This window comes from Callithrix jacchus, chromosome 11 (assembly GCF_049354715.1).
Source record: "Callithrix jacchus isolate 240 chromosome 11, calJac240_pri, whole genome shotgun sequence".
Taxonomy (NCBI): Eukaryota; Metazoa; Chordata; class Mammalia; order Primates; family Cebidae; genus Callithrix; species Callithrix jacchus.
In genome coordinates, this window is record NC_133512.1 from 36589861 (window position 1) to 36614001 (window position 24141).

Here is a 24141-nt window from a genome sequence, read left to right on the forward strand (position 1 = left end):
GAAGGAGGGAGAGGATCAGAAAAAATAACTAATGGGTACTAGGCTTAATACCTGGGTGATACAATAATTTGTACAACAAACCTGCATGACACACATTTACCTATCTAACAAACCTACACGTACTCCCCTCAACTTCAACGTTAAAATAAAATAAAGTCTGCTGAATGTGGTTTAGCCCAATTGTTTTCAGACCTTGTTTAAGCACAAAGAATTTTTTTTTTTTTTTTGCAAATCATCTATGATAAGCAACTTGTGGAATAGGAAGTTCTAAGCTCCCTTCATGCCTCAAAAATATGAGCTTCTTGCACCTGAGCATCTCATCTCCCAAGAGTTTGGGTGACATAATGGACAAGCCAGTTGGGGAAAAAATAGGGCCTGAAGACAGAGGTATGGTTAAAGACCACTTCAGGCTGAGCACACAGTGTGCTTGGCCCAGGTCAGGTGGGCAGCAAAGTTGATTCCAGAGAGGCTGAGTGGCTAAACTTGCATAGTCTATACAGACCAAACAGCAGATGCCCAAGGCAGGAACTATAGCACAGAACAAAGGAGACATTGGAATGAGAGCTGATTATAAGGTAGACTCTCTGCTTTGACTATTCTTTACTACAGATATATGATCCAGATGCAAAAGTATGTGCTTTAAGCAAGAATCAGAACTGGAGAGGTGAGTATAGATCCTAAAAAGGCAGGGCACAGAGAAGAAAACCCTAGCCCTCAAACAAATTTAAGAGCGACTCCTTCTCAGGAATGCTGTGTTGCCTACCAGCCAGGTGGAACAATTCACATCTGTGTAATCATGTGACATGCACCCCTGGAATTGTGCAGTACACATCCTAGAAAAGTATACACAGCTGCCCCGGTCCCTTTGTAGGTACTAAAAGGGCAAAGTATAGGTCTTAGAGTTGAAGAAAAATCCTTAGAGGCCATCTTGTTAAGTCTCTTTATCTTAAAGATATTGATATGGTTTGGCTCTGTGTCCCCACCCAAATCTAATCTTGAATTGTAATCTCCACATGTTGGGTTTGTAGCCTGGTGGAAAGTGATTGAATCATGGGGGCAGACTACCTGCCCCAACCTGCTACTTGCTGTTCTCAAGATGGAATTCTCGTGAGAGCTGGTTGTTTGATAAGTGTGTGGCTCTTCCCCTTTATCCGTGCCCTCTGTCTCTGTCTGTCTGTCTCTCTCTCTCTCTCTCTCTCATGTAAGATGAACCTTGCTTCCCCTTTACCTTCTGTCATGATTCTAAGTTTCCTGAGGCCTCCCAAGCCATGTAGAACTGTGAGTCAATTAAACCTCTTTTCTTCATAAATGACCCTGTCTCAGGTAGTTCTTCACAACAGTGTGAGTACAGACTAACACAGATATGAAAACAAAGACCTCATAAGCATTCAGTGTCACACTAGTGGGAAGTTAATAGCTGAGCTAGCACTAGAAACCAGCCCTCTTGACCTCCCAGGGTAGGGCCTTTCCCATCATGTCACAGTCATACACTATTTCACACCGAAAGATCCAGTTTACATCACCACAGTCACACTGATGAGAAATGCTGTATATTTAGCACATGAGGGTAAAGGGAGCAAAAGAGAAGAGAGCTTTAGATCACTGAATGATCACCCAGGTCCCTTCCAGACCACTCTTCGATGGTCCTGCTCCTCTCTTCTCTCTGTCTTTAACTCTGACTCCAGACCACTCACTGACACCCCATTGGCCAGCAAAGATGCAGCATGCAAAAGGCAGAACTGCCTCACCCTTGGCCATATTTCTACTGCTTTTCCCCAAACCAAGCTCCTCACCAGAAGCCTGAGTACTAGGTTCAACATCATGTGCTAAGAGAAAAACAATCACTTAAAAGACCCAACTTATGGAAACAAATAATCATTTAATTTCCATTTTAAAGCTGGCTTGCATTCCCTCAAGGCGGAAGCTCTTTTCCATTCTCAGATTGAGAACAGTGATTTCAACGCTTCTTAGTTTTTGCCTTAAGGACAAAAAGAAGAGAATCCATTTATTTTCTATATTCATTAATGTAGAAAAAAATTCTAACATTTTTCTCTAACACTGCAAAACCTTGTTTTATGACACTTTCTAGTCATGTCTTGGCCATACTTTTAATGAATTTTCATCAGGATTCATAAATCTTAATGGTTTAAGAATCCTTGGAGTTTGGGGAGTACTTTTTTTATTATCAAGAAAACATAACAGAAAAAACTAATTGCAATCCATCATCTGTCTTCTATGAGACACGTTCTAACACATACACAGTTGTAGAGGTGTCTTCAAAGTCACAGAATAATTCACAGCATTTCAGTGAACAACTAGAAATAGTCCATGGCATGACTTAGTTAAGATACTGCTGAAAAACAAATAAACTTCCAGATAAATACCTCCTTTACATGTCAGAACGCCCCTAGAGTCTCTCCAGGCTTCAGGCCTTTGGCAGAGTGGGGGGCCTGCCCACACTCTGACCTCAGACTTCTAGCCTCTGGACTATGAGAGAACAGACTTCTTCCATTTTAACACACCCTGTCTGTGGATCTTGTCATGGCAGCCTTAGGAGGCTGTTTCAGGCAGTATTGAGGGAAGACAGAAACAAAGTCTTCGTCCTGGCAAATTGTCATTGATGGGAAAATTAAACCTTTCTTAGAAATTTCAGAAAACTTGTCAACAGAAATATTGAAACTCATGTAAATTATGTGCTTCTTTTTAATTTTCTTCTCCATATCTACTAGAACATAGCAAACATACTGTACTTTGCTTTTTGGTAAGAAAATCTGTTATCCTTCAGACCTTTTCTTCACTCAACCTCCTGCCCTGGTTTCCCTCCTACTGTCTCGTCTTTCCTTTTCTGTATCTTTGGCTGGTCGTCCTTCTCCCCAGTCTCCTAAGAGAAGAATGGTGGTCCAGCCAATAGTTCTTGATTTTTTTCTCTTCTCTAGCTAGACTCATGCTCTCAGTGATCTCATCCAGTCTCCTGGCTTAAATATCATTGCCACCCGCTCCTCTTTCATTTGTGTTTTCAGTTTGGACCCCTCTCCCTAACTCTAAATGAATAAATCCAATAGCCCTCTACTTGGCTAATTAACAGCTCAAATTGGAAATGCCTAAAACTGAAATCTTGACCTTCCCTGCTAAGTCTCTCGCCCTCACACTCTTCCCCATATGAATGAACTGCAACTTCACCTTTCTAGTTGATCATGACAAAATGTGTAGAATAATCTTTAACTTGTCTTTCTTTCATGCTCCACATCCAGTCTTTAGGAATTTACGTTTGCTCCACTTAATTCAAAATATATGTAGAATCCAACTACTTCTAATCACTTTCACTGTTACCACCCTGGTCCAACACCATCATCTGTTACATGCTTGTGCCATGCTCTGAATGCTTATGTACTCCCAAAATTCGAATGTTAAAATATTAACCGCCAAGCAGACGGTATCGGCGAGGGGGTTAGGAGGAAGTGGTTAGGTCCTGAGGGCAGAGACTTCAAATGGGACTAGTGCCTATATAAAACAGGCCCAGGGGAACTCGTGTGCCCCTTCCTCCATGTGAGGACACAGTGAGAAGTTGGCAGTCTGCAACCTAGAAGAGGGTCCTCACCAGAAACTGATCATGCTGGCACCTGGATCTCAAGAACTATGAGAAAATCATTTCTGTTGTTTTTAAGCTACCAGTTTACAGTATTTCGCGATAGCAGCATGAACATACGGAACCCCTAGATTACTAGAAAGAACAGCAACCTACCAGGTCACCCTGCCTCTTCCTTTGCCTCCCTGCAGAGTCTCAACGCAACAGCCAGAATTCCTTTTAGAATGAAAGTCAGATTGTATTTACTCCTCTCCTTAAAATTCTGCAGTGTCACATACCTCAGAGCAAAAGCCAGCATCTGTCTGTACAAAGCCTAAGAAGTCTCACCTGGCTGCCAGTCCCTCCCACGCAGCTTAGCATCTGATCTCACCTCAGCAATTCTCCACTCAGCTCCCTGTACTCCCCTGACACTACATCCCTGCTCTTCACTACATCCCTGCTCTTCCTCCACTATGCGCAGGGAGCTCCCGCCCACCTGCCCTGTTCTCTGCCTGGAACACTCTTCACCCAAAGGCCCACTTGGCTGACTCTATCGCCTTTGTTAAGTGTGTGTTCAAATTTTACTTTCAGGTTGAGGCCTACTCTGATCATCCTACTTAAAACAGCATCCTTGACCCCACCCTCCAGAATTCCCTTGTCTTGCTCGCATTTGATCTTTTTCCTGTAACATGTACCAGTTCTAACACACCGTGACTTACCATGTCAGTGCTTATTCTCTCTCCCCTCACTAGTCTCAAGCTCCATGAGAGAAAGGATCTTTGCTCTGCTCTCTTTATTATTTCAAAAACTGAGAAAGGTGCTCTCACAGTATTTCTCAAGCAAGTGAATGATGATGCACTGCCAAGACTAGATAATGGGTTGTATACAATTCTCAGCAGGAAAACCATCATCTATTTCCTGTTCTGCTGAGTTAGCCTAGAGCGAAGGACCTTTACTTTCTTTACACATGAGAAAATTCAGGCCCAGCCTCTAGAAGACTCTTGTTTCCAGCCTCTACCAAGGACATTTTCCCTACCCCATATTGTGGTTCTTCATGATGGATGCAGTGTGTGTGTGTGTGTGTGTGTTTGAATGTGTGTGAGAGAAAGGGTGTATGTGAGAGAGAAGGTGTGTGATATGTGAGTATTTGTGACAGAGAAAAAGAGTATGTGTGTGTGAGAGTATGTGTGTTACAGAGAAATTTTGTGTGTGTGCGTGTGTGTGGTGTCCTGCCCAGAGGAGAGTATTCATGGTTTGAGGACTGTGCCTGTCTATAGAGAAGACTCTACATAACAAGGGTGCAGAGGAAAGACAATATTCTCTTTCATTCCCATCTCTTTTTTCCTTAAGAAATAGGAACAACAAGAAATCAACTCAAGTTCCCATCATCAGCATTGCACATCTGTGAGCACCACATTCCTCCATCCCATACTACAGATGAATGCTCTGTGCTCCTATCTAAAGACATCTTCTACAGGCATTTATTAAATCCCATTCCCTCAATGGCTTTCTTCAAACAATTTTTTCTCCTTCCTAGATCACTGCAATTAACAAACAAACATCCCGAAATATCAACCACTATTAAAAATAAATCCCTCCCTACCCTGATACACAGGCTGCAGGCACTGTCCTGTTCTCAGTTTGCCCCACAGCAGAGTTCCTCAGGATCTTCTCAGCTGTCTCCACTCTCATTTCCCCATTCTCTCATCAGCCCACTCCCATCAGGCTTCCACTCTGCCACTGCAGGAAATCACCTCTTCTCATCCCAATGACTTCCATGTTACCAGATCTGAGAGTTAACCTCTGTCTTTATTTTCAGGTCTTATGCCAGGATGGGACCAAGTGGAGCTCTTCCTCCTCCTCCAAATTCCTTCTTCATTGGTTTCCAGGGCAATACTCTCTCTTCTTCATTACCCTGTGCTGCATTTTCCTCTGACCTAGGGAAGACTTCAAGTCTCATTTTTGGACCTCTTTTCTATCTCCAGTTCCTACATGTTCTTAATCTAATTATATGGCTCTAAATGCCACATATATGTGCATGAATCTCAATTCTCTGTTACTTACTTGGATTTTCTCCTGAACACAAGACACACTTACAATTCTAGTCTACCCAAAATGTCCCTTAGGACAAGCATCTCTAACTAACATATCTAAAACCAAACCTTTTTTTTCCTCCTCCAAAATCTGCTCACCACAATCTTCCCCATATCACTAAGGGGCAACTCCACTCCAGTCACTCAGACCAAAAACCTTGAAATCATCCTTGACTTCTCTCTCCTCTGATTCCTCAAAGCAAATTCTGCTGGCTCTGCCTTCAAAATATATGTGGGATATGAACTGCTTTTATCACTAGCACCATGACCCAAGGCAGCATCATTTCCCACCTAGATTATTAGAGTAGGGTCTGAAGAGTCTCCCTGCCGACCACCTTCCTTGCTCCCCTGTGGCTTACCCTCCACAGGGAAAACTTTTCAGCAGGAGGTCTCTGGCTGCTCTTTCCTCTACGAGGACAGTAAAATCCAACGTCCTCGTAACAGCCTGCTAACCCCAAGTAATGTGCTGTTAGCCCCTTTTAAACCTCATCCTCTACTACAACACCCCTTGTGAATTCTGATCCCAGTTTGCTGACTGATCCTGGGACAGGACAGGTTGCTCCCACCTCAAAGCATCCATACTTTGGTTCTCCAGAATATCCTTCTCCTGATATCTGTATGCTTTGTTCCCTGTCAGTTCTCTGCAGAAAATGCTATCTTAGGAAACAGGCCTTCCCAACCACCCCTCCCCCAAGCGACTCCCTATCCCACCCGCTCTACTCTGTTTTTCGTCATTGCTCCTATTATAACGGACACATCAACTATTTGTTCTTGTCTCTTGCTAACTTCCTTGACTAGAGTGTAAGCTTCATGAAATAAAGAATTGGTGGGGGAGGGGTTTGCTTTTCTTTTTCTGCCTTCTGCCTTTTGTTTTTTATTTGGTGTCTGTTTTCTCTTAAATCCATAACCCTAGATTAGTGCCTATTACTGTTTTAGGAACTCAAATATTCGCTAAAAGGAGAGTAATTACGGTTGCCATCCTCAGGAGATGATTGAGGGGTTCCTTGAGATGATGTAAGCAGGTGTTTGGCACATACAAGGCAGTCAGCAAACAGTGGTAGCTATTAAGAGCATCCAAAAGAGGACGTTGCTGTGACAAGATAAAGATTCTATCACCAGCCTTTCTGTTTAATCAACACATCTCAGGGAACTCAGGAGTGAGAATAGTGAGGGCTACAGAAATTGTAGGCAAGTAACACAAATTCCCCCACTTTAAATGCCTAATAAACCCATTCATAAAGCTCTTTCAGGCTTAATGGAAGAGTCCCACATTATTAGGCTAAGTATTTTTGCTCTTCTCTGAACTCAATGCAAAGATCTATAAATCTTGAAAGCTTAAAAGCCATTACCTCAACCAAGCTGTGGATCTTGTGGCCATCTTCTTGGATTAACTTGTATTTTTTTGTAAACAAATCACCCTTGTCCTCCAAAGTGAAGGCCACCTCTCGTCTGTGCTCTCTCCTGGGAGGCAGTGCACACCCAGCCCAGGCTCTCATGGTCTGCTGGATCACCTTCACGTTGCTCTGCGTGTGCTCAACTCTGCACTCCAACTCAGCTGTGGCCGCCCTCACCCTCTCGATGTAGCTCCAGCAGTCGTCCTGCCATGTCAGCCACGTGGTGGCTGCTGTCAACTGCTCGTCAACAGCCCTCAGCTCATCTTCAATCAGAGGGTATTCAACTTCTAGGAGCGTCTGTTTCAGCTTATTATATCCTTGCACAAGAAGGTCAAGATTTCCAATGTACTGAAAGAAAGCCCAAAACAAAAAGTGCCAAATATGTTAGCTATGTTCTCTACCTTAAAAGTGTAAAAATGTCATGTAGGTCTATACATTAACAATTAAAATGCAAAATATTTCTATTCATAATAGGCCCTAGTATCTTTTTTAAAAAACACAAACCTTTAAAATGGTGTTTCTTTTTTTGAAGATGGTTAAAGCTGAATCTGGTATGTCCTGCTTGTTCAACATCAAAAGATATTTCACTTCTCTCAATACAGCCACTAGCTATTAAAATAAAATTATTAAAATTATTGCATATTTTCATAAGATCATTCTATTTTAACTCAAGTTTAACTTGAAACACTTAAGATGTTATCCAAGGATTACTATATTTTCAAATCATCAAGGTAAATAGGCTTTGTTTCATACATTTTTAAAAAATAAAAATCATACTTTCTGTAATACAGTAAAGGTATATGAATTATCCCTAAAACATTTTAAGAAATTAGTTTCTATAAATTGGTTTCACGAAATCACAAAGTAGAGAGAATCCTCAGTTCTCTGTATCATATATTTAGATATGTGTGCTGAGTTTTACCAGCAAAATCAAGTGTGTATATATTTTAGGGAAACGGATCAGGATTCGGGCATAGAGTTTGCCTACTGAACTCAGTGAGGCTAACTTTCTCACTTCCTAGGCATGCACTTGGACGGTCAAGAGAGACTCCAGCTAATCACTAATAGTGAATGTACAATCTTCACCCCTAAAAATTCAGCTAGATGTTTAAGGCACTTTGTGCTTTGTCATGGAAACCACAAACAGATTTTCTTTTTTTATTGTACTTTAAGTTCTGGGGTACATGTGCAGAGCATGTAGGTTTGTTACACAGGTATACACACACCATGGTAGTTGGCTGGATCCATCAACCCATCATCTACATTAGGTATTTCTCCTAATGCTATCCCTCCACTAATCCCCAACCCCCTGCTGGTCCCTGGTGTGTGATGTTCCCCTCCCTGTGCCCATGTGTTCTCATTGTTCGACTCCAAATTATAGGTGAGAATATGCAGTGTTTGGTTTTCTGTTCTTGTATCAGTTTGCTGAGAATGATAGTTTCCAGCTTCATCCATGTCTCTGTAAAGGGCATGAACTCATCCTTTTTCATGGCTGCATAGTTTTCTATGGTGTATAGGAGCCACATTTTCTTTATCCAGTCTATCATTGATGGGCATGTGGGTTGGTTCCAAGTCTTTCCTATTGTAAACAGTGCTGCAATGAACATACATGTGCATGTGTCTTTATAATAGAACAATTTATAATTCTTTGTGTATCTACCCAGTAATGGAATTGCTAGGTCAATTGGTATTTCTAATTCTAGATCCTTGAGGAATTGCCGCACTATTTTCCACAATGGCTGAACCAATTTACATTCCCACCAACAGTAGAAAAGCATTCCTATTTCTCCAGACCCTCTCCAGCATCTGTCGTCTCTTGACTTTTTAATGATCGCCATTCTAATTGGCATGAGATGGTATCTCAATGCGGTTTTGATTTGCAACAAATAGATGTTCTTATAAGCTTGCCTGCTACCATAAAGCATATCCATGGTAATAAATAGAAAAGAAAGCTCATTTTGAGTCTCATATCTAACAAAGTGCCAGACATGGAGATCTGTTATTTAAAATATATAATATGCATATACACATATATACATGCACATCTAGTATTTATTAAATATATGCACATCTTGTATAATTATATACACATCTATAAATGGTAACAAAGTCCCATTGTTACATAACACATAATGAAATTATGAGAAAATGAAATTTTCTTTGAGAAAATACATGAAATTTCCTTTGTTACATGATTTACCATGCAGTAACAAAAGACCTGTCAATGAAGATAATATTCATCCTGGACATTATTTAACTGTTAATATTTTTATATTAATGTGTTTTATGTTTTTAAAATTACCATCAGTTTAAGTACCATATATAAGCTACTGTCCCTTTGAAGAAATGACAAATAAAATTTATCACTGTTCATCAAAAGCATGACATGTCTTTTGATGAAATTTTAACTAAAAAACTGGTGTATGTTATGAATGTATTTAGGCCAGAAACTATCTGGTAAAGACAAATGATTCAATTCAGTTGAGCTAACATTTCCTAAGCATTATGAAGTGCCAGACACTACACTAGAAACATAGAGCATAAAGACTGGATGAAATGAATGCTACTCTCAGTGGCTCATTATCTAGTGAGGGTAGGGTGGTAAAGAAATAATTATACTACAAATTAATAAAGTAATTAGTATAATTTGAGAAACAAATCTCTACAGCAAAGTCATACTAGAAATTGTTTACAGTTATATCCCTCAAAACTCTAATATTTTCCCAAAATAAATTACAAATGACTGGAAATATCAGAAATATGCTTATAATAAAAAGGGCACTTATAAATCATCTTAAAAAGTCAAATTCCTACCTTTGGGTCAAAGTTGACACAGAGAAGACCATTTATGGAACTGAATTTTACCAAGGGTTGATTCAAATTGAATTCGCAGATGTCATCCACATTACTTTTCCATTCATTATAGATAAGATTTTCAAATTGTTCAAGCAAAGTGGTCATTTCAACATACTTTTGGTAAACTAAGTCATTATCAGGATTGCCCAAAAATCTGTAAGAATAAGATTTTTCTACTGGCTTATTCATATATTACATAGATTTCAGCTTAATAATTGTATAATACAATACACAATATAAAACATATAAAATAGGATAATGCACTATAAACAACCAGGAAAAGAAACAATCAGGAAGATAAACAATTCATTATGTCTATGAATGGCTTTTACTTTAAAAGATAAAGTTATCAAATGAATGAAACTCCAAAAATGTTACGAAACATTGATAGCAACAAGCTACCAGCTCCAATGAAGAGAAGAAAAAGACACAAAGACTGGATAACAAAAGCAGTGTTACTTATTGGAAAAAGGAAAAGCAATTACAGCAAAAAACTCCAAACATGGCAGGTGGAAAAGACAAGTAAAAAGAAACAAGGACCAGAAAGCGTGTAAGCATATCAAGTTCTAAGAGTGCCATTATAAATATTCCAAAACCATGGGGATGATCCCTCTCCACAAACCCAACCAGTGACAGAAGTAAACAGGGCAATGGCTTCCTAAGTGCTAATATGAATAGCTCACTCCCTTATATAAAACATCACCCATAACATTAGGATCACGTGCCATGATCTAAGCTTAACTACTCACAGATAACGGAGAGATGCAAAGTTTGACCAAAACATGTGAAGTCGTTGGAGGACCTGATGGGCCCATTTGATATTTCCTGAGGTAAACGGCATGTTCTTGTTAAGAACTACATGTCCATGTTCAATCTGCAAGTTGGTATTTTGGTGAAGAGGAAGAAAGGGAACATTTAGTCAGAATGCCTATTGGTCATTTTTTTTTCTTTTTTCGAGACAGAGTCTCACTCTGTCACCAGGCTGCAGTGCAGTGGTGCGATTTCAGCTCACTGCAACCTCAGACTCCCTGGTTCAAGCAATTCTCCTGCCTCAGTATCTCGAGTAGGTAGGACTACAAGCAGGTGCCACCATGCCCAGCTAATTTTTTTTTTTTTTTTTGTATTTTTAGTAGAGACCAGGTTTCGCCATGTTGACCAGGATGGTCTCAATCTCTTGACCTTGAGATCCACTTGCCTTGGCCTCCCAAAATGCTGGGATTAGCCTCCCAACCTTTTAAAAAATTGTTGATTTTGGTATTTTTACAGTAGTATAAAACATATGTGTTTAATCACTTGATTACTAGAGGAGTTACAGTCCTAAAGCAAGTTTACCATTACGATGAGGCAACCGTTAAACAAAAGCACAAAAACGTAGTGCCCATATATAATCTTTAGGTACAATCACATCAAGTTCCAGTTGATGGTCATTATCTGCAAAAATGATATTATGAATGTGCCCAACCTTATCTGCCACTTACCTGTTTCATGTGTTCACTGTACAACTGCTTACATACATCCAGCTCTGTATTAAACATATGCACTAGTGTGCAGTAATGTAGGCTGAAAATTTCCATGACAACTGGCTTCTCTAGAAAATTTCCAAATACGGTCAAAAGCTATAAAAATCAAAGTTAAGGAAATGTTAAGCACTATGAGTTTTTAACACAAATAGCTTACAATTTCCCCTTTCAAACCTCTTACGACTAAAGTTTAGAATCTTCAAAGTATCCTGGGTTGCTTCAAAATGTAAAATCTGTTTTTGCACCTCTCTAAAATTTCTGTACATCCAATAAACCAATTCTAGATGTAAAATAATTTCCCTTCCTCAGCAGAAAGGAACCACTGTCTGCCTGCAATCTCTGCCCACCGCTAATACTATTTCCTATGGGGTGCCAGGTAATGTTTCAGAAGATGCTTTTTGGATGTAAGAACAGAAACAAGATTCACATATTCATTATTGTTCTTCCCTCCTACATATGTATTCTTTAGATATAAATATCCATATATCCATATTGAGGCCCTCTAGGTCACAGCATGAATAATTATACCAGATGTGCCAGTCACTATGACCCCTTGCCTACAGCACCCGGTACATCCACGTGACTCAGCCACCCTCAACAGTGTCCTGGGGCTACGGCAGTGACTGTTCCAAGGACAACCACTCTACTGGTGGATGACCCCTGTGACATGGATGCCCTGGCTCAAATCAATGCCTTGAGCTAATCAGATTGTTTCTCAGAGAGTCAGGACCTGGCTGAATCCATGCTGGCTAAAATTATCAGTGAGCAGAAACTGCTAACAAGCGGAGGAAGCCAACTGATAGGGGGACAGAAGCAAGCAGACACAGGCTGAGCAGGATCACATCGCCAGCAAAGCAAGAGTGAAGTCTCACAACCTCCTCTCGTTCAGTCAATGGAGGCCCCAAGATTTCAAACTTACCTTCACTGCCAGTGTTCACAAGGTAGATTCCCAGTGAGTCTAATTTTAGATTCCCATTAGTCTCTTGTCTTGTTTACTACCCAATGTGGATTCTTCTGTGTGCTAGCATAAAACAGCTCTTCCCTTGCAAGCAAAATGATGTAACTAATATATATATATTTTTATATAACCAATGTTTCTATAGGCTATGTCCCAGGAACTATATGTTAAGGGCCTTAAAAGTGCTGTTATTATCACACATTCCAGGTGAGGAAACTGAGTTATAAGGAGGGAATGATTTTCCCAAATTCATATAGCTAGTGGCGGAGCTGGCACTGGAAATTCGGGTCTAGCATTTGGGTTTGTGCTTCACTGTGTGGCTTTTATCAGCTAATACGTCATTGAAAGTTATATCATTTTGTTATCTGATCATTCTGTGTGGACTTCATAATATGTTAGTTATTAAGCCTGTCAGGTAGATAGTCTTTGAAAGAAGACATTTTCTCAAAATAACTAAGTATATTTATGGTGGCAGAAAAATTGTATCCAAGATCATGCCTTATTTAACAATATGGCAAAGGAGGGGGCTTCGTTCTTTTTCTTAAGGAAATAATAGGTGAGCCCTCAAACTAGTTTCACTTTAAAAAACAGCTTAATAAAGAATTTGCAAATATTTCCATAAACTACATTCTCTGAAAATAAAATTACCACCAAAAAATTATAGAAACTAAGATGTGTTAGCTGGGTGTGGTGGTGCCTGCCTGTAATCCCAGCTACTCAGGAGGCTGAGGCAGGACAACTGCTTCAACCTGGGAGTCGGAGGTTGCAGTGAGCAGTGATTGTCCCATTGCACTCCAGCCTGGGCAACAGAGTAAGACTGTATCAGAAAAGAAAGAAAAGAAAAGAAATAAACTAAAATTTAACTCTAACTATACCTTAGGGGCCATTTTGGACAAACACATTCTGACTTTTTCTGGTAACATCAATAATAACTACAGTAGAAACTGCAAAGTATTTCTAAATCCACTTGGCTGCTACCTAGCAAAATGTAAATGGTTAATTTTCTTCCCAAAGCCACTGTTTTGTTGAGATTGGGTTTCAAATACAAATTCTAAAGTAAACACTGCCTTATTAACAAGAAAGTATTCTCCAACAAGAATTGGTAAGTATATTTATTTCACAACATTGTTTTTTCACACTCACCGTACTGACCACAATGACAAGAATACCAGAACCTTCCAGCTACATCACATCTTGCTTACCAGCTTAGCGGTCCTTAACTCCAAGTTGTGAATAGAAAATACACAGATAAAATATTCTGGGGCAAGGTTGTAAAGCCACAAAGTATTAGGAAAAGTCTCAATGTTTGAGGTAGTATACATTATTGTAATTGTTCATCATCTAAAACGTATAAAAGTTACTCTCCAGGAGGAGAGGAAACGTCATTTCAAGCTCTTGCTTCCTCGTTCACAGTAAAACTAAAAGCTATTTTATGAAGAGTAGAGATGTTTTCTTTCACATTGACTTTAAGACTAAATAGTAATTCCCACCACAGGCTTCTCTTTCTAAATATCCCATCTGAGATCTGCAAGGTTTGCCTTAATTTTGATCTACTTCTGTTTCACTGCATAATACAGCTTTTCATAACACTGTTGCATGTTCAATGTAGTACATATTTCTATTTTTCCTAGATGTGCCACTTTCAAAGATTTTTAAAAATCTGTGGCCACCTTAACCATTCACATTTTAATAGTTTTCAAAGCTATAGTCCTTTCTAGACACATTTTTTTCTTAAACATTTCAGTCTACCATCCTGTAAATTTTACAGAGCCATTCAGTAGTATTTGGTCCTGGTTTTTGGTGAGCGCCAGCACTTTCAATTCTGAAGTGCTATACTTTTATATTAGAGTAGAATAGCGCTCCATTCCAGTGCCCTTCCTGGTCATGTCTTTGACAATAGCAGGTACTGGAACAGTCTACAAATATATTTTTCCCAGACACCAACAGTAAATAGGCTCATCACCCTATCCCTATGAGCGAAATAGTTTTCTAAGTAGACAACCTTGTAATATTTTCGTCTGCCATTATACTTGCAGTTGACCCTCATCAGTATGTTATTTCATTACTTGAACTACCAGTCAGTCCACCTAGCCTCAAGTAGTTATAAATCGCCATTTTGTACCAGTCACCATGGAAAGTGATCTACACAGAAGTTGCAAGATGATGTCATACCCCCGCCGAGCTTATGACAGTATGATCTCATATTTGTTCAGTATGCAAGTCAAAAACATGAAAAGTTAAAGAAAAAAAAGATGAGAGATTAAATTGCTTATAAAAAAATTAACTGGCAGGTACTTTAACAGAATTCAAATTAATGGTTGTGAAAAAGAGAGCCTTGAATTAAAAATGGCAGGAGCATCTGTAATGAAGCTTTCACTCTACATTCTTTTTTATTTATAAAAGCATTTTAAAAACTAGTTCCAGGGAGAGATCCAAGATGGCTGATCATTAACAGCTTGGAATTGTGCCTCCCAGTGAAAGCACAGAAAACTAGAGGACGCCACACTTTCAGACGAATTTTTGTTGCTCACAGATCAGGAGATTCCCAGTGGAGGAGCCCCATGGGTTGCCAGCACTAATCTTGTGGCTAGCGCAGCGGTTTTGCCAGCACCTTGGCACGGCGGTTCTTGGTGCAGAGTAAATGGGACTGGTTCCCCTTTTGGCCAACATTTGGAGCTCTGGGAAGGCAGAATCAAGAAGGAAGCCAGACCGGAGATTCCTGGGCAGAAAAGCACCATCAGTCTTAACGCCGCTGTTTTGGCCGGCACAGTGGGTTGCTCATATTCCAGCGCTAGGAATCAATAAATTGGACGTCCACTCAGAAACCTATTATAAGAAAGGCTTATAATAGGTTTAAAGGTTTAATTACAAAGACAACAGATGGACAAATTTATAACAAAGGAAAGAAACGAGCCTAAAAAGGCTGAGAATACCCAAAATCAGAATGCCTCTCCCTCTACAGGAGATCACAGTTCCTCATCAGCAACAGAACAAGGCCTAATGGAGAAGGACTGTGTTCTATTAACAGAAGTAGGCTTCAGAAGGTGGATCATAAGAAGCTTCTGGGAGTTAAAAGAACTTGTTCCAACCCAATGCAAAGAAACTAAGAACTTTGAAAAAAGGTTTGATGAAATGCTAACAATAGACAATATAGAGAGGAATATAAGTGAATTAATGGAGTTGAAAAACACAACACAAGAACTTCGCGAAGTATGCACAAGTTTTAACAGCCGAATTGATCAGGCAGAAGAAAGGACATCAGAGGTTGAAGACCTACTTTATGAAATAAAATGAGAAGACAAGAATAGAATAAAAGGGATAAAAATGAATGAGCAAAGTCTCCAAGAAATATGGGACTATGTGAAAAGACCTCATCTGCGTTTGATTGGTGTACCCGAATGCGACAGAGAGAATGAATCCAAGCTGGAAAATACTCTTCAGAATATTATTCAGAAAAACTTTCCCAACCTACCAAGGCAGGCCAATATTCAAGTCCAGGAAATACAGAGAATCCAACAAAGACATTCCTCAAGAAGAGCAACCCCAAGGCACATAATCGTTAGATTCACCAGGGTTGAAATGAAGGAGAAAATGCTAAGGGTAGCCAGAGAGAAAGGTCAGGTTACCCACAAAGGGAAGCCTATCAGACTCACAGGAGATCTCTTAGCAGAAACCCTACAAGCCAGAAGAGAGAGGGGGCCAATATTTAACATCCTTAAAAAAAAGAACTTTCAACCCAGAATTTCATATCCAGCCAAACCACGCTTCATAAGTGAAGGAAAAATAGAATCTTTTGTGAACAAGCAAGTACTCAGAGATTTCATTACCACGAGGCCTGCTTTACAAGAGCTTCTAAAAGAAGCATTACATATAGAAAGGAACAACCAGTATTAACCTTTTTAAAAAAATACCGAAAAGTAAAGAGCATCAACATAATGAAGAATTTGCATCAACTAATGGGCAAAACAGCCAGCTAACATCAAATGGCAGTAATTCTAAATTTAAGTTGACTAAATCCCCCAATCAAAAGATACACCAAAACCCATTGGTATGTTGCATCCAGAACCATCTTACATGCAAGGATACATAGAGACTCAAAACAGAGGGATAGAGAAAGATTTGCCAACCAAATGGAGAGCAAAAATAAAGAAATAAATAAAAAGCAGAGGTTGCAATTCTTGCCTCTGATGGAATGGATTTTAAAGCAACAAAGATCAAAAGAGGACATAATGGTAAAAGGATCAATGCAACAAGAAGAGCTAATGATCCTAAATATATACACACCCAACACAGGATACATAAGACTTATAAAGAGACTTAGACTCCCACACAGTAGTTGTGGGAGATTTCAACATTTCAAGATCAATATTAGATAGATCAATGAGACAGAAAATTAATAAGGATATACAGGACTTGAACTCAGATCCAGAACAAGTAATTAATAAGGCTATCCAGGACTTGAACTCAGATCCAGAACAAGTAAACTTAATAAACATTTATAGAACTCTCCACTTTAAACACACAAGATATGCACTCTTATCAGTACCACATCACACCTACTTACAGGTTTAAATGAAATATTGGTTGGCCATTATTAAGCACAATTGATGGTATAAGGGAGGTTTTCAATACCCATTTTTAGACTGCATTCTAGCCTGGGCAATTAAGTAACACTCTCGTTCTCTCTCCCTCTTCCTCTTCCTCTTTTTCCCTCTTCTTCATTCCTTTTCTCTTTATTTTTTTTTTAAAAGAAAAGAAAATATGTTTTCAAGCATTATAAAATAAACACATTGAAGAATTTCCAGGCCAGGAATGGTGGCTCATGCCTGTAATTCCAGCACTTTGAGAAGCTGAGGCAGGAGGGTCACTTGAGTCCACAAGTTCAAGACAAGCCTGGGCAACAAAGCAAGACCATGTCTCTACCAAAAAAAAAAACTAGTTCCGGTAACAAAGAATAGACTATTACACAGATATTTAAAAAAAAAAATAGTAGTTGAATTCTGTTATAAAGGCAAGAAAAAATTTTATGACTTTAAGTGAAGAAGATTATTATAGCAGAGGTTTAAAATATAATGTCATTTTTGTCCAAGAGAAACATGTATGAATAGCTAGGCAAAGAAAAAATAGTGGCAATATTAAAGATAATAGTAATTATACCTGAGAGATGAGATTACAGATCATTTTATAACAACAGGCTGTATATTTTGGCTAATGGCACTTCAGTTTCATTGAAGAGTTCTTAAAAAACAAACAATGATTTGATCTTCATGAATTCTTTTTCTACTTTAAGTTCTGGGGTACATGTGCAGATAGTGCAGGTTTGTTACATAGGTATACACATGCCATGTGATTTTCTGCACCCATAAACCCCTCATCTACACTAGGTATTTCTCCTACTGCTATCCCTCCCCAAGACCCCCACCCCCAACATGCCTCAGGGTGTGATGCTGCCCTCGTGTCTATGTGTTCTCATTGTTCGATACCCACTTATGAGTAAGAACACATAGTGTTTGGTTTTCTGTTCCTGTGTTAGTGTGCTGAGAATGATGGATTCCAGCTTCATCCATGTCCCTGCAAAGGACAGAAACTCATCCTTTTTATGGCTGCATAGTATTCCATGGTGTTTATGTGCCACATTTTCTTTATCTAGTCTATTACTGATGGGCATTTGGGTTGGTTCCAAGTCTTCGTTATTGTGAACATTGCTGCAATAAACATACAGGTGCATGTGTCTTTATAGCTGAATGATTTATAATCCTTTGTGTATATACCCAGTAATGGGATTACTGGGTCAAATTGTATTTCTGGTTTTAGATTCTTGAGGAAATGCCACACTGTCTTCTACAATGGTTGAACTAATTTACACTCCAATAGTGTAAAAGTGTTCCTATTTCTCCATATCCTCTCCAGCATCTGTTGTTTCCTGACTTTTTAATGAATGCAATAACTGGCATGAGATGGTATCTCAATGGGGTTTTGATTTGCATTTCTCTAATGACCAGTGATGATAAGCTTTTTTTTCATGTTTATTGGCCACAAACACATCTTCTTTTGAGAGGTGTCTATTCATATCTTTTGCCCACTTTCTGATGGAGTTGTTTTTTTCTTGTAAATTTGTTTAAGTTCCTTGTAGATTCTGGATATTAGCCCTTTGTCAGATGGGTAAATTGCAAAAATTTTCTTCCATTCTGTAGGTTGCCTACTAACTCTAATGATAGCTTCTTTTGCTGTGCAGAAGCTCTTTAATAAGATCCCATTTGTCAATTTTAGCTTTTGTTGCCATTGCTTTTGGTGTTTTAGTCATGAAGTCTTTGCCCATGCCTATGTCCTGAATGGTATTGCCTAGGTTTTCTTCTAGAGTTTTCATGGTTTTAGGTCTTAAGCTTGTCTTTAATCCACCTTAAGTCAATTTTTGTATAAGGTGTAACAAAGGAATCCAGTTTCAATTTTCCGCATATGGCTAGCCAGTTTTCCATTGCACCATTAATTAAATAGGGAATCCTTTTCTCTTTGCTAGTTTTTCAAAGATCAGATGGTTGTAGATGTGTGGCATTATATCCAAGGTTTGTCAAAGATCAGATGGCTGTAGATGTGTGGCATTATATCCAAGGCCTCTGTTCTGTTCCATTGGTCTATATCTCTCTCTGTTTTGGTACCAGTATTATGCTGTTTTGGTTACTGTAGCTTTGTAGCATAGTTTGAAGTCAGGTAGTGTGATGCCACCAATTTTGTTCTTTTTGCTTTGGATTGCCTTGGCAATGTGGGCTCTTTTTTAGTTCCATATGAAATTTAAAGTAGTTTTCTCTAATCCTGAAGAAAGTCAATGGTAACTTGATGGGGATAACATCTAATCTATAAATTACTTTGGGCAGTATGGCCATTTTCACCATATTGATTCTTCCTATCCAGGTCCTCATGAATTCTTTAAGTTAAAATGCTTGACTGGGACCAGATAACACTGGTGGCTTCATCACTGACTAGCCAATTCATTTGAAGGTCAAAATCGAACACTATCTTTAAAAAAATCTGTGTCTGCTATATTGCTTGGCACTGCCATTCTCAGTGAATTATACCCAGGATTTCTTAGCTCTTTTTCTTTTGATACAAAATGCTCCATTCCTCTTTTGGCATATCATCTAATTATTAACTTATACTTGATTTGTAATTTTATTTCTTTGTCAAGCAAGTTTTACGTGGCGTTTCTATTCCTCATATTATAAGCTTTTCATTTGGGGGCACTATCATGTTACTTTTCTTTATGTAACTCTTAACCATATTTCATCAATTCTGTGACAAGCATACTTTTATGTTTCAAAATCTATGCAACTGAATTACACAGTCAATGAAATCGTAATTATTTGGCAGTATTTTTTCCTTTATTGGAACATAAAATAATGGTGTGTCTGATAATCAATGATGTCTTATGCCTGCGTAAATACAGTATATAAATTGCTATTTGTTTCAGTCAGAATAATAAAATAGACAGATGAACCTAATGTATCTAAACAATGGTAAATAAAAGAAATTCCAGAATTAAGGTATTTTTCACTTTTTACTTTGACTTAATTTTAAATCCATATTTCACTGGCCAGGACAAACTTGCTGTGAAGGTAATGAGAGCTAAAACACTGTGAATGCAAGAAAAGAAAAGTAACTGAAAGTTCTAAAATAATCTTGTTCAAAGTGTCATTATTCATTAGTACATTATTCAAAGTTTATTATTCAGTTAGCTGAATTTGAAGGGAATGTGACTAGTTAACCTATTTAATACTCTTCTTGAATCACAATTTACCCCTTTCATCTAACAGCCTATATTATTCATTAGTAAAACATTTTTTATGACAGCTTCTTCAGAACTAACCTTAAATGCAGCTTCTAAGCCATTGCAGTTAAAGAAAGCTTCACAAACCATTGTCCCAAGCCTTCTGTCAAAATCCAGAGTTTTGGACTTAAATGCGACATAATCACTTTCAAATTCCTGTAAAATTCAAAGTAAAATATTAGTGTACTCGAAAGAATACAGTAGTGAAAACAGCAATCACACAAGTGTGACCTTATTTTAGTGCGCTCTCTCTCTCTCTCTCTCTGAGTGATTTTATTATTTCATAGCAGGATTCCAGGGAAAATAAAGAATAGCTACAGCTGACTGACTGCAAGTACCACCTTACAGAAACACTGAAAGCTTAGCACTGTTCCCCTATGCTTTCCCAGTCTTTTTCGGTGGCTCAGCCCCCAACACCAGAGCTGTGGCCAGCATGCTCACATAGAAGCCTCAGTCTCTCCTCCTTCTCCCAATCCATTTTGATTATAAATGAAAAAGTGACGTTTTTCAGAAAAGAAAAAACATATTCCCATTATAACTAATCTATCTACAAGTTTAAATAGGAAGGGTTTTGTTTTTGCACCCAGTGGAAACTCTATATGGAAACACTGTTTCTTCAAGTAAGAACTGAAATCCACAGGTATGAAAACATCATTAGTGATACAGAGAAAACACTCTTACATTTTCCCAGTTTCTTATTAGCACGCACTTAACATCCCTCAGTTTCCTCCTAATACATAATCACCACTCCATAATTAGAAACAATAAAACAGCGTAAGAATAACTATCATGTTCATAGCATCAGAATTGAGTCTCCAGTAAAGTCATCCCTGGATTTCACAAACATTTTGGTGCTTTGTAGTCAAAAGGCCACTGAAGCACACACCACAGATTTCTCATAATGAAGGCCTCTGCCCACTCTGTAAGCTGAGCCTCCGTCTATTAACAACAACAACAACAGTAATAGAATAAATGACAGCTAGCACATAAGTAATTCTTTTCTAAATGCTTTACATGATTAACTCAATTCTTACAACATCTGATGGACGTAGTAATTTTTTCTGCCTTATAGGTGACAAAACAAACTCAGAGAAGTTAAGTGACTCACCTAAAATCACACCACTGGTAAATGTCAGGGCTGGAATTTAAAGCCAGGCAGCCTGGCTCCAGATCCCAGAGGCTATGTTTCTTTGAAGGAATATACCTGCTAGCATCTGAATATTTATGTCCTTGCAAAATTCATATTTTGAAATTGGAACCCTCAATGCGATGGTATCAAGAAGTGGTGCTTTTGGGAGGTGATTAGGTAATAAGTGTGGGACCTTTATGAACGGGATCAATGTCTACATAGAAAAGGCCTGAGAGAGACCCCTCCATCCTTCCACTAAGTAAGGATACAGAAAGTGCAATCCATCAACTGGGATGTAGCCCTCTCCAGACACTGAATCTGCTGGAGCCTTGCTCTTGGACTTCTTAGCCACTAAAACTCTGAAAAATAAATTTCTGTCATTTCTAACATACCCAGTTCATGGTGTTTGGTTATAGCAACCTAAACAGAGAGCACCTTATGCTGAATTTCACACAAACTGAAAAGTAGTGTAACAACAAAGTTCTAGGACGCTACATGTCATACACCACATGTTGTATTTAGCATCAAAAGGAAGTCTCCACTTCTGAATTACAGTCAAGCAATCTCTTCATTCAAGAATCATTGGCTAATAAAGTAAACACAACTTCCCAACAAGTTTTAACAAGCCTAACATCCCTCTTCTTACTATGGTAACAGAGAACATACAGCTTAAGTCCCCAAACATTAACTGAACATTTAGAAATCAACATCTCAGGGAGAGGAAAATATGCTAGTCTCCCTGCCTGATCTCTCTCCCTCACCTCCCTCCAGCCTCACTCGTTTCCTGAAAACAAATTTAGAACTGCACGTGTGACCTCCCCCTTGGAAAGTCCAATAGAAAATTCACACTTAATTTGTTCAAGTACATATCTGTACCCATTATCTTCTCTATAAAACTGCTCTTTTTTTCCTATACCCTAACAGAAACTTGGGCAACCTCCATGACTTCTCTGTCAAGTGCTCTTCTAACTGCCTCTGGAGTGACCTTCTACCTACCTCTGGAGTCTCTCTACTATTCTCCATCTTTCCAGGCATGCCCCGGGCGAGGCCACCATTATTGCTCATCTGGATTTCTGCTAACCACTTTTTTTTAACTACTCTGTTTGCCTCTAGTCCTGTCTCTGATTCATCCTCCAACTGCAGCCTAAATGATCTTTTTAAAAGAGAATGCTTGTATCATTTTCTTACTTAGAATGCTTTAACTCATAATCTCAATTCAGAATTGTCAGTTTCTGAGGATAATGTCCAAAGGTCTTATAATCATGTATTATATAGGACCCTATGCAGTCTATGTGCCACTTACTGCTCCCATTCTGCCACCTCTCCCAATTTCACACTCTAGGATCCAGCCACAGAGCTTCATCACATTCTGTCTCTCTCCTTCACCCACTTCTCACCTGCTTCATTTCTATTTATGTTACAGTTCTCAGTTTATTTTTCACCTCCTCTGGAAAGGGGCCCTGGGCAAATGCTCTGTATTCTTCATACCCCAGCACTGGGCACCTATCTAATAACTGCCTATCTACATTCTTCCTCAGATTCTGAGTATAACCACCAGGTTTATTTTCTTTCACAATTACAGTACCAATATTTAATGAGGTTCCCAGGACTTAGCTGTTTCTCAATAAATACATATTACAGAATAAATGATGTACTAGTATTATTCAGAAATCATTATAAGAATGTTTCTATATTCTGAACACTGAATAACTGCCTATATTAGCATCATGAGAGGCTACTGAAGGGTTGTAATTAGAGAAAAGCCATGGTTTGACTTAGTATCTAAAAGGCACTCAGGCTGTCACGTAGAGAGTAAACTAACAAAGCAAAGACAGGAAAGGGAGCAGTTTAGAGTCAAGGTCAATAATCCAAGTCACAGACAAGACTTGGATATACTTTCAAGGCAGATCCAAAAGAACTGGATGTTTGTTGTGAGAAAGTGAGCAAGATTACAGATGACTCAAACATTTCTCACCATGTAGCCCATCATATGGTCATTCAATGAGTTGGAGAGGCAGGCAAGAATAGGTTTGTGGAGGGATAAAGCAGGGATACAGATCTGATTTTTGAGATGTGTATGAACTATCTCAGTGGAGACACTGAGTAGGTGGTTGTGGTTGGCACGTGTTTCGTTACATTTGGCTCTTAGGAAAGTCTTTCACCTTTTAAGTACAATGTGCTTTAGGCTTTTAGTAGATGCTCTTTACCAAGTTTACGAACTGAACTTTCTCTCTACTCCTATTTTTAAGAGTTTTCATCATAAATGAGTATTACATTTGGCCAAATTTGTTTCCTGCATCAGTTAACACAATCATGGGATTTTCTTCTTTGGCCTGTTAATATGAGAATTACACTGATTTCAAATATTGAACTAGCCTTGCATACCTAGAATAAATCTCACTTTAACATAGTATATAATTCCTTTTATATTGGTGGGAATGTAGATTGCTACAGCCATTATGGAAAAGAGTATGGAGATTCCTAAAGAGGTTAGTTAGAACTACCGTATGACCAAGTACTCCCTCTTCTACGTAAATTCCCAAAGGAGATGAAATTACCATCTCATAAAGATATCTACACTCCCACATTCACTGCAGCACTATTCACAGCAGCCAAGATCCAGAAATGACCTAAGTATGGATGGACACATGGATATTAAGAAACATATATTTGTGTATATGTGTATATGCACATATATTATATATTATATATAATACATACACACATGCACACGTAATGACAAATCTATAAACATAATCCATCACATAAACAAAACCAAAGACAAAAACCACCTGATAATCTCA

The 24141-nt window shown here is 38.7% G+C and overlaps 1 protein-coding gene across 1 annotated transcript in view; it reads right to left on the reverse strand.

Annotated features, from left to right (window-relative positions):
- Positions 1-24141, reverse strand: part of DNAH11 (dynein axonemal heavy chain 11) — a 426042-nt gene that overhangs the window by 339551 nt on the left and 62350 nt on the right. Inside the window, exons 9-14 of the mRNA XM_035253682.3 lie at positions 20248-20364; positions 11387-11524; positions 10658-10782; positions 9867-10062; positions 7557-7661; positions 7008-7400 (exon numbers count right to left, since the gene is read on the reverse strand). Coding sequence (XP_035109573.3) covers positions 7008-7400; positions 7557-7661; positions 9867-10062; positions 10658-10782; positions 11387-11524; positions 20248-20364 — 1074 coding nt within the window. The remainder of the gene's footprint in view (positions 1-7007; positions 7401-7556; positions 7662-9866; positions 10063-10657; positions 10783-11386; positions 11525-20247; positions 20365-24141) is intronic.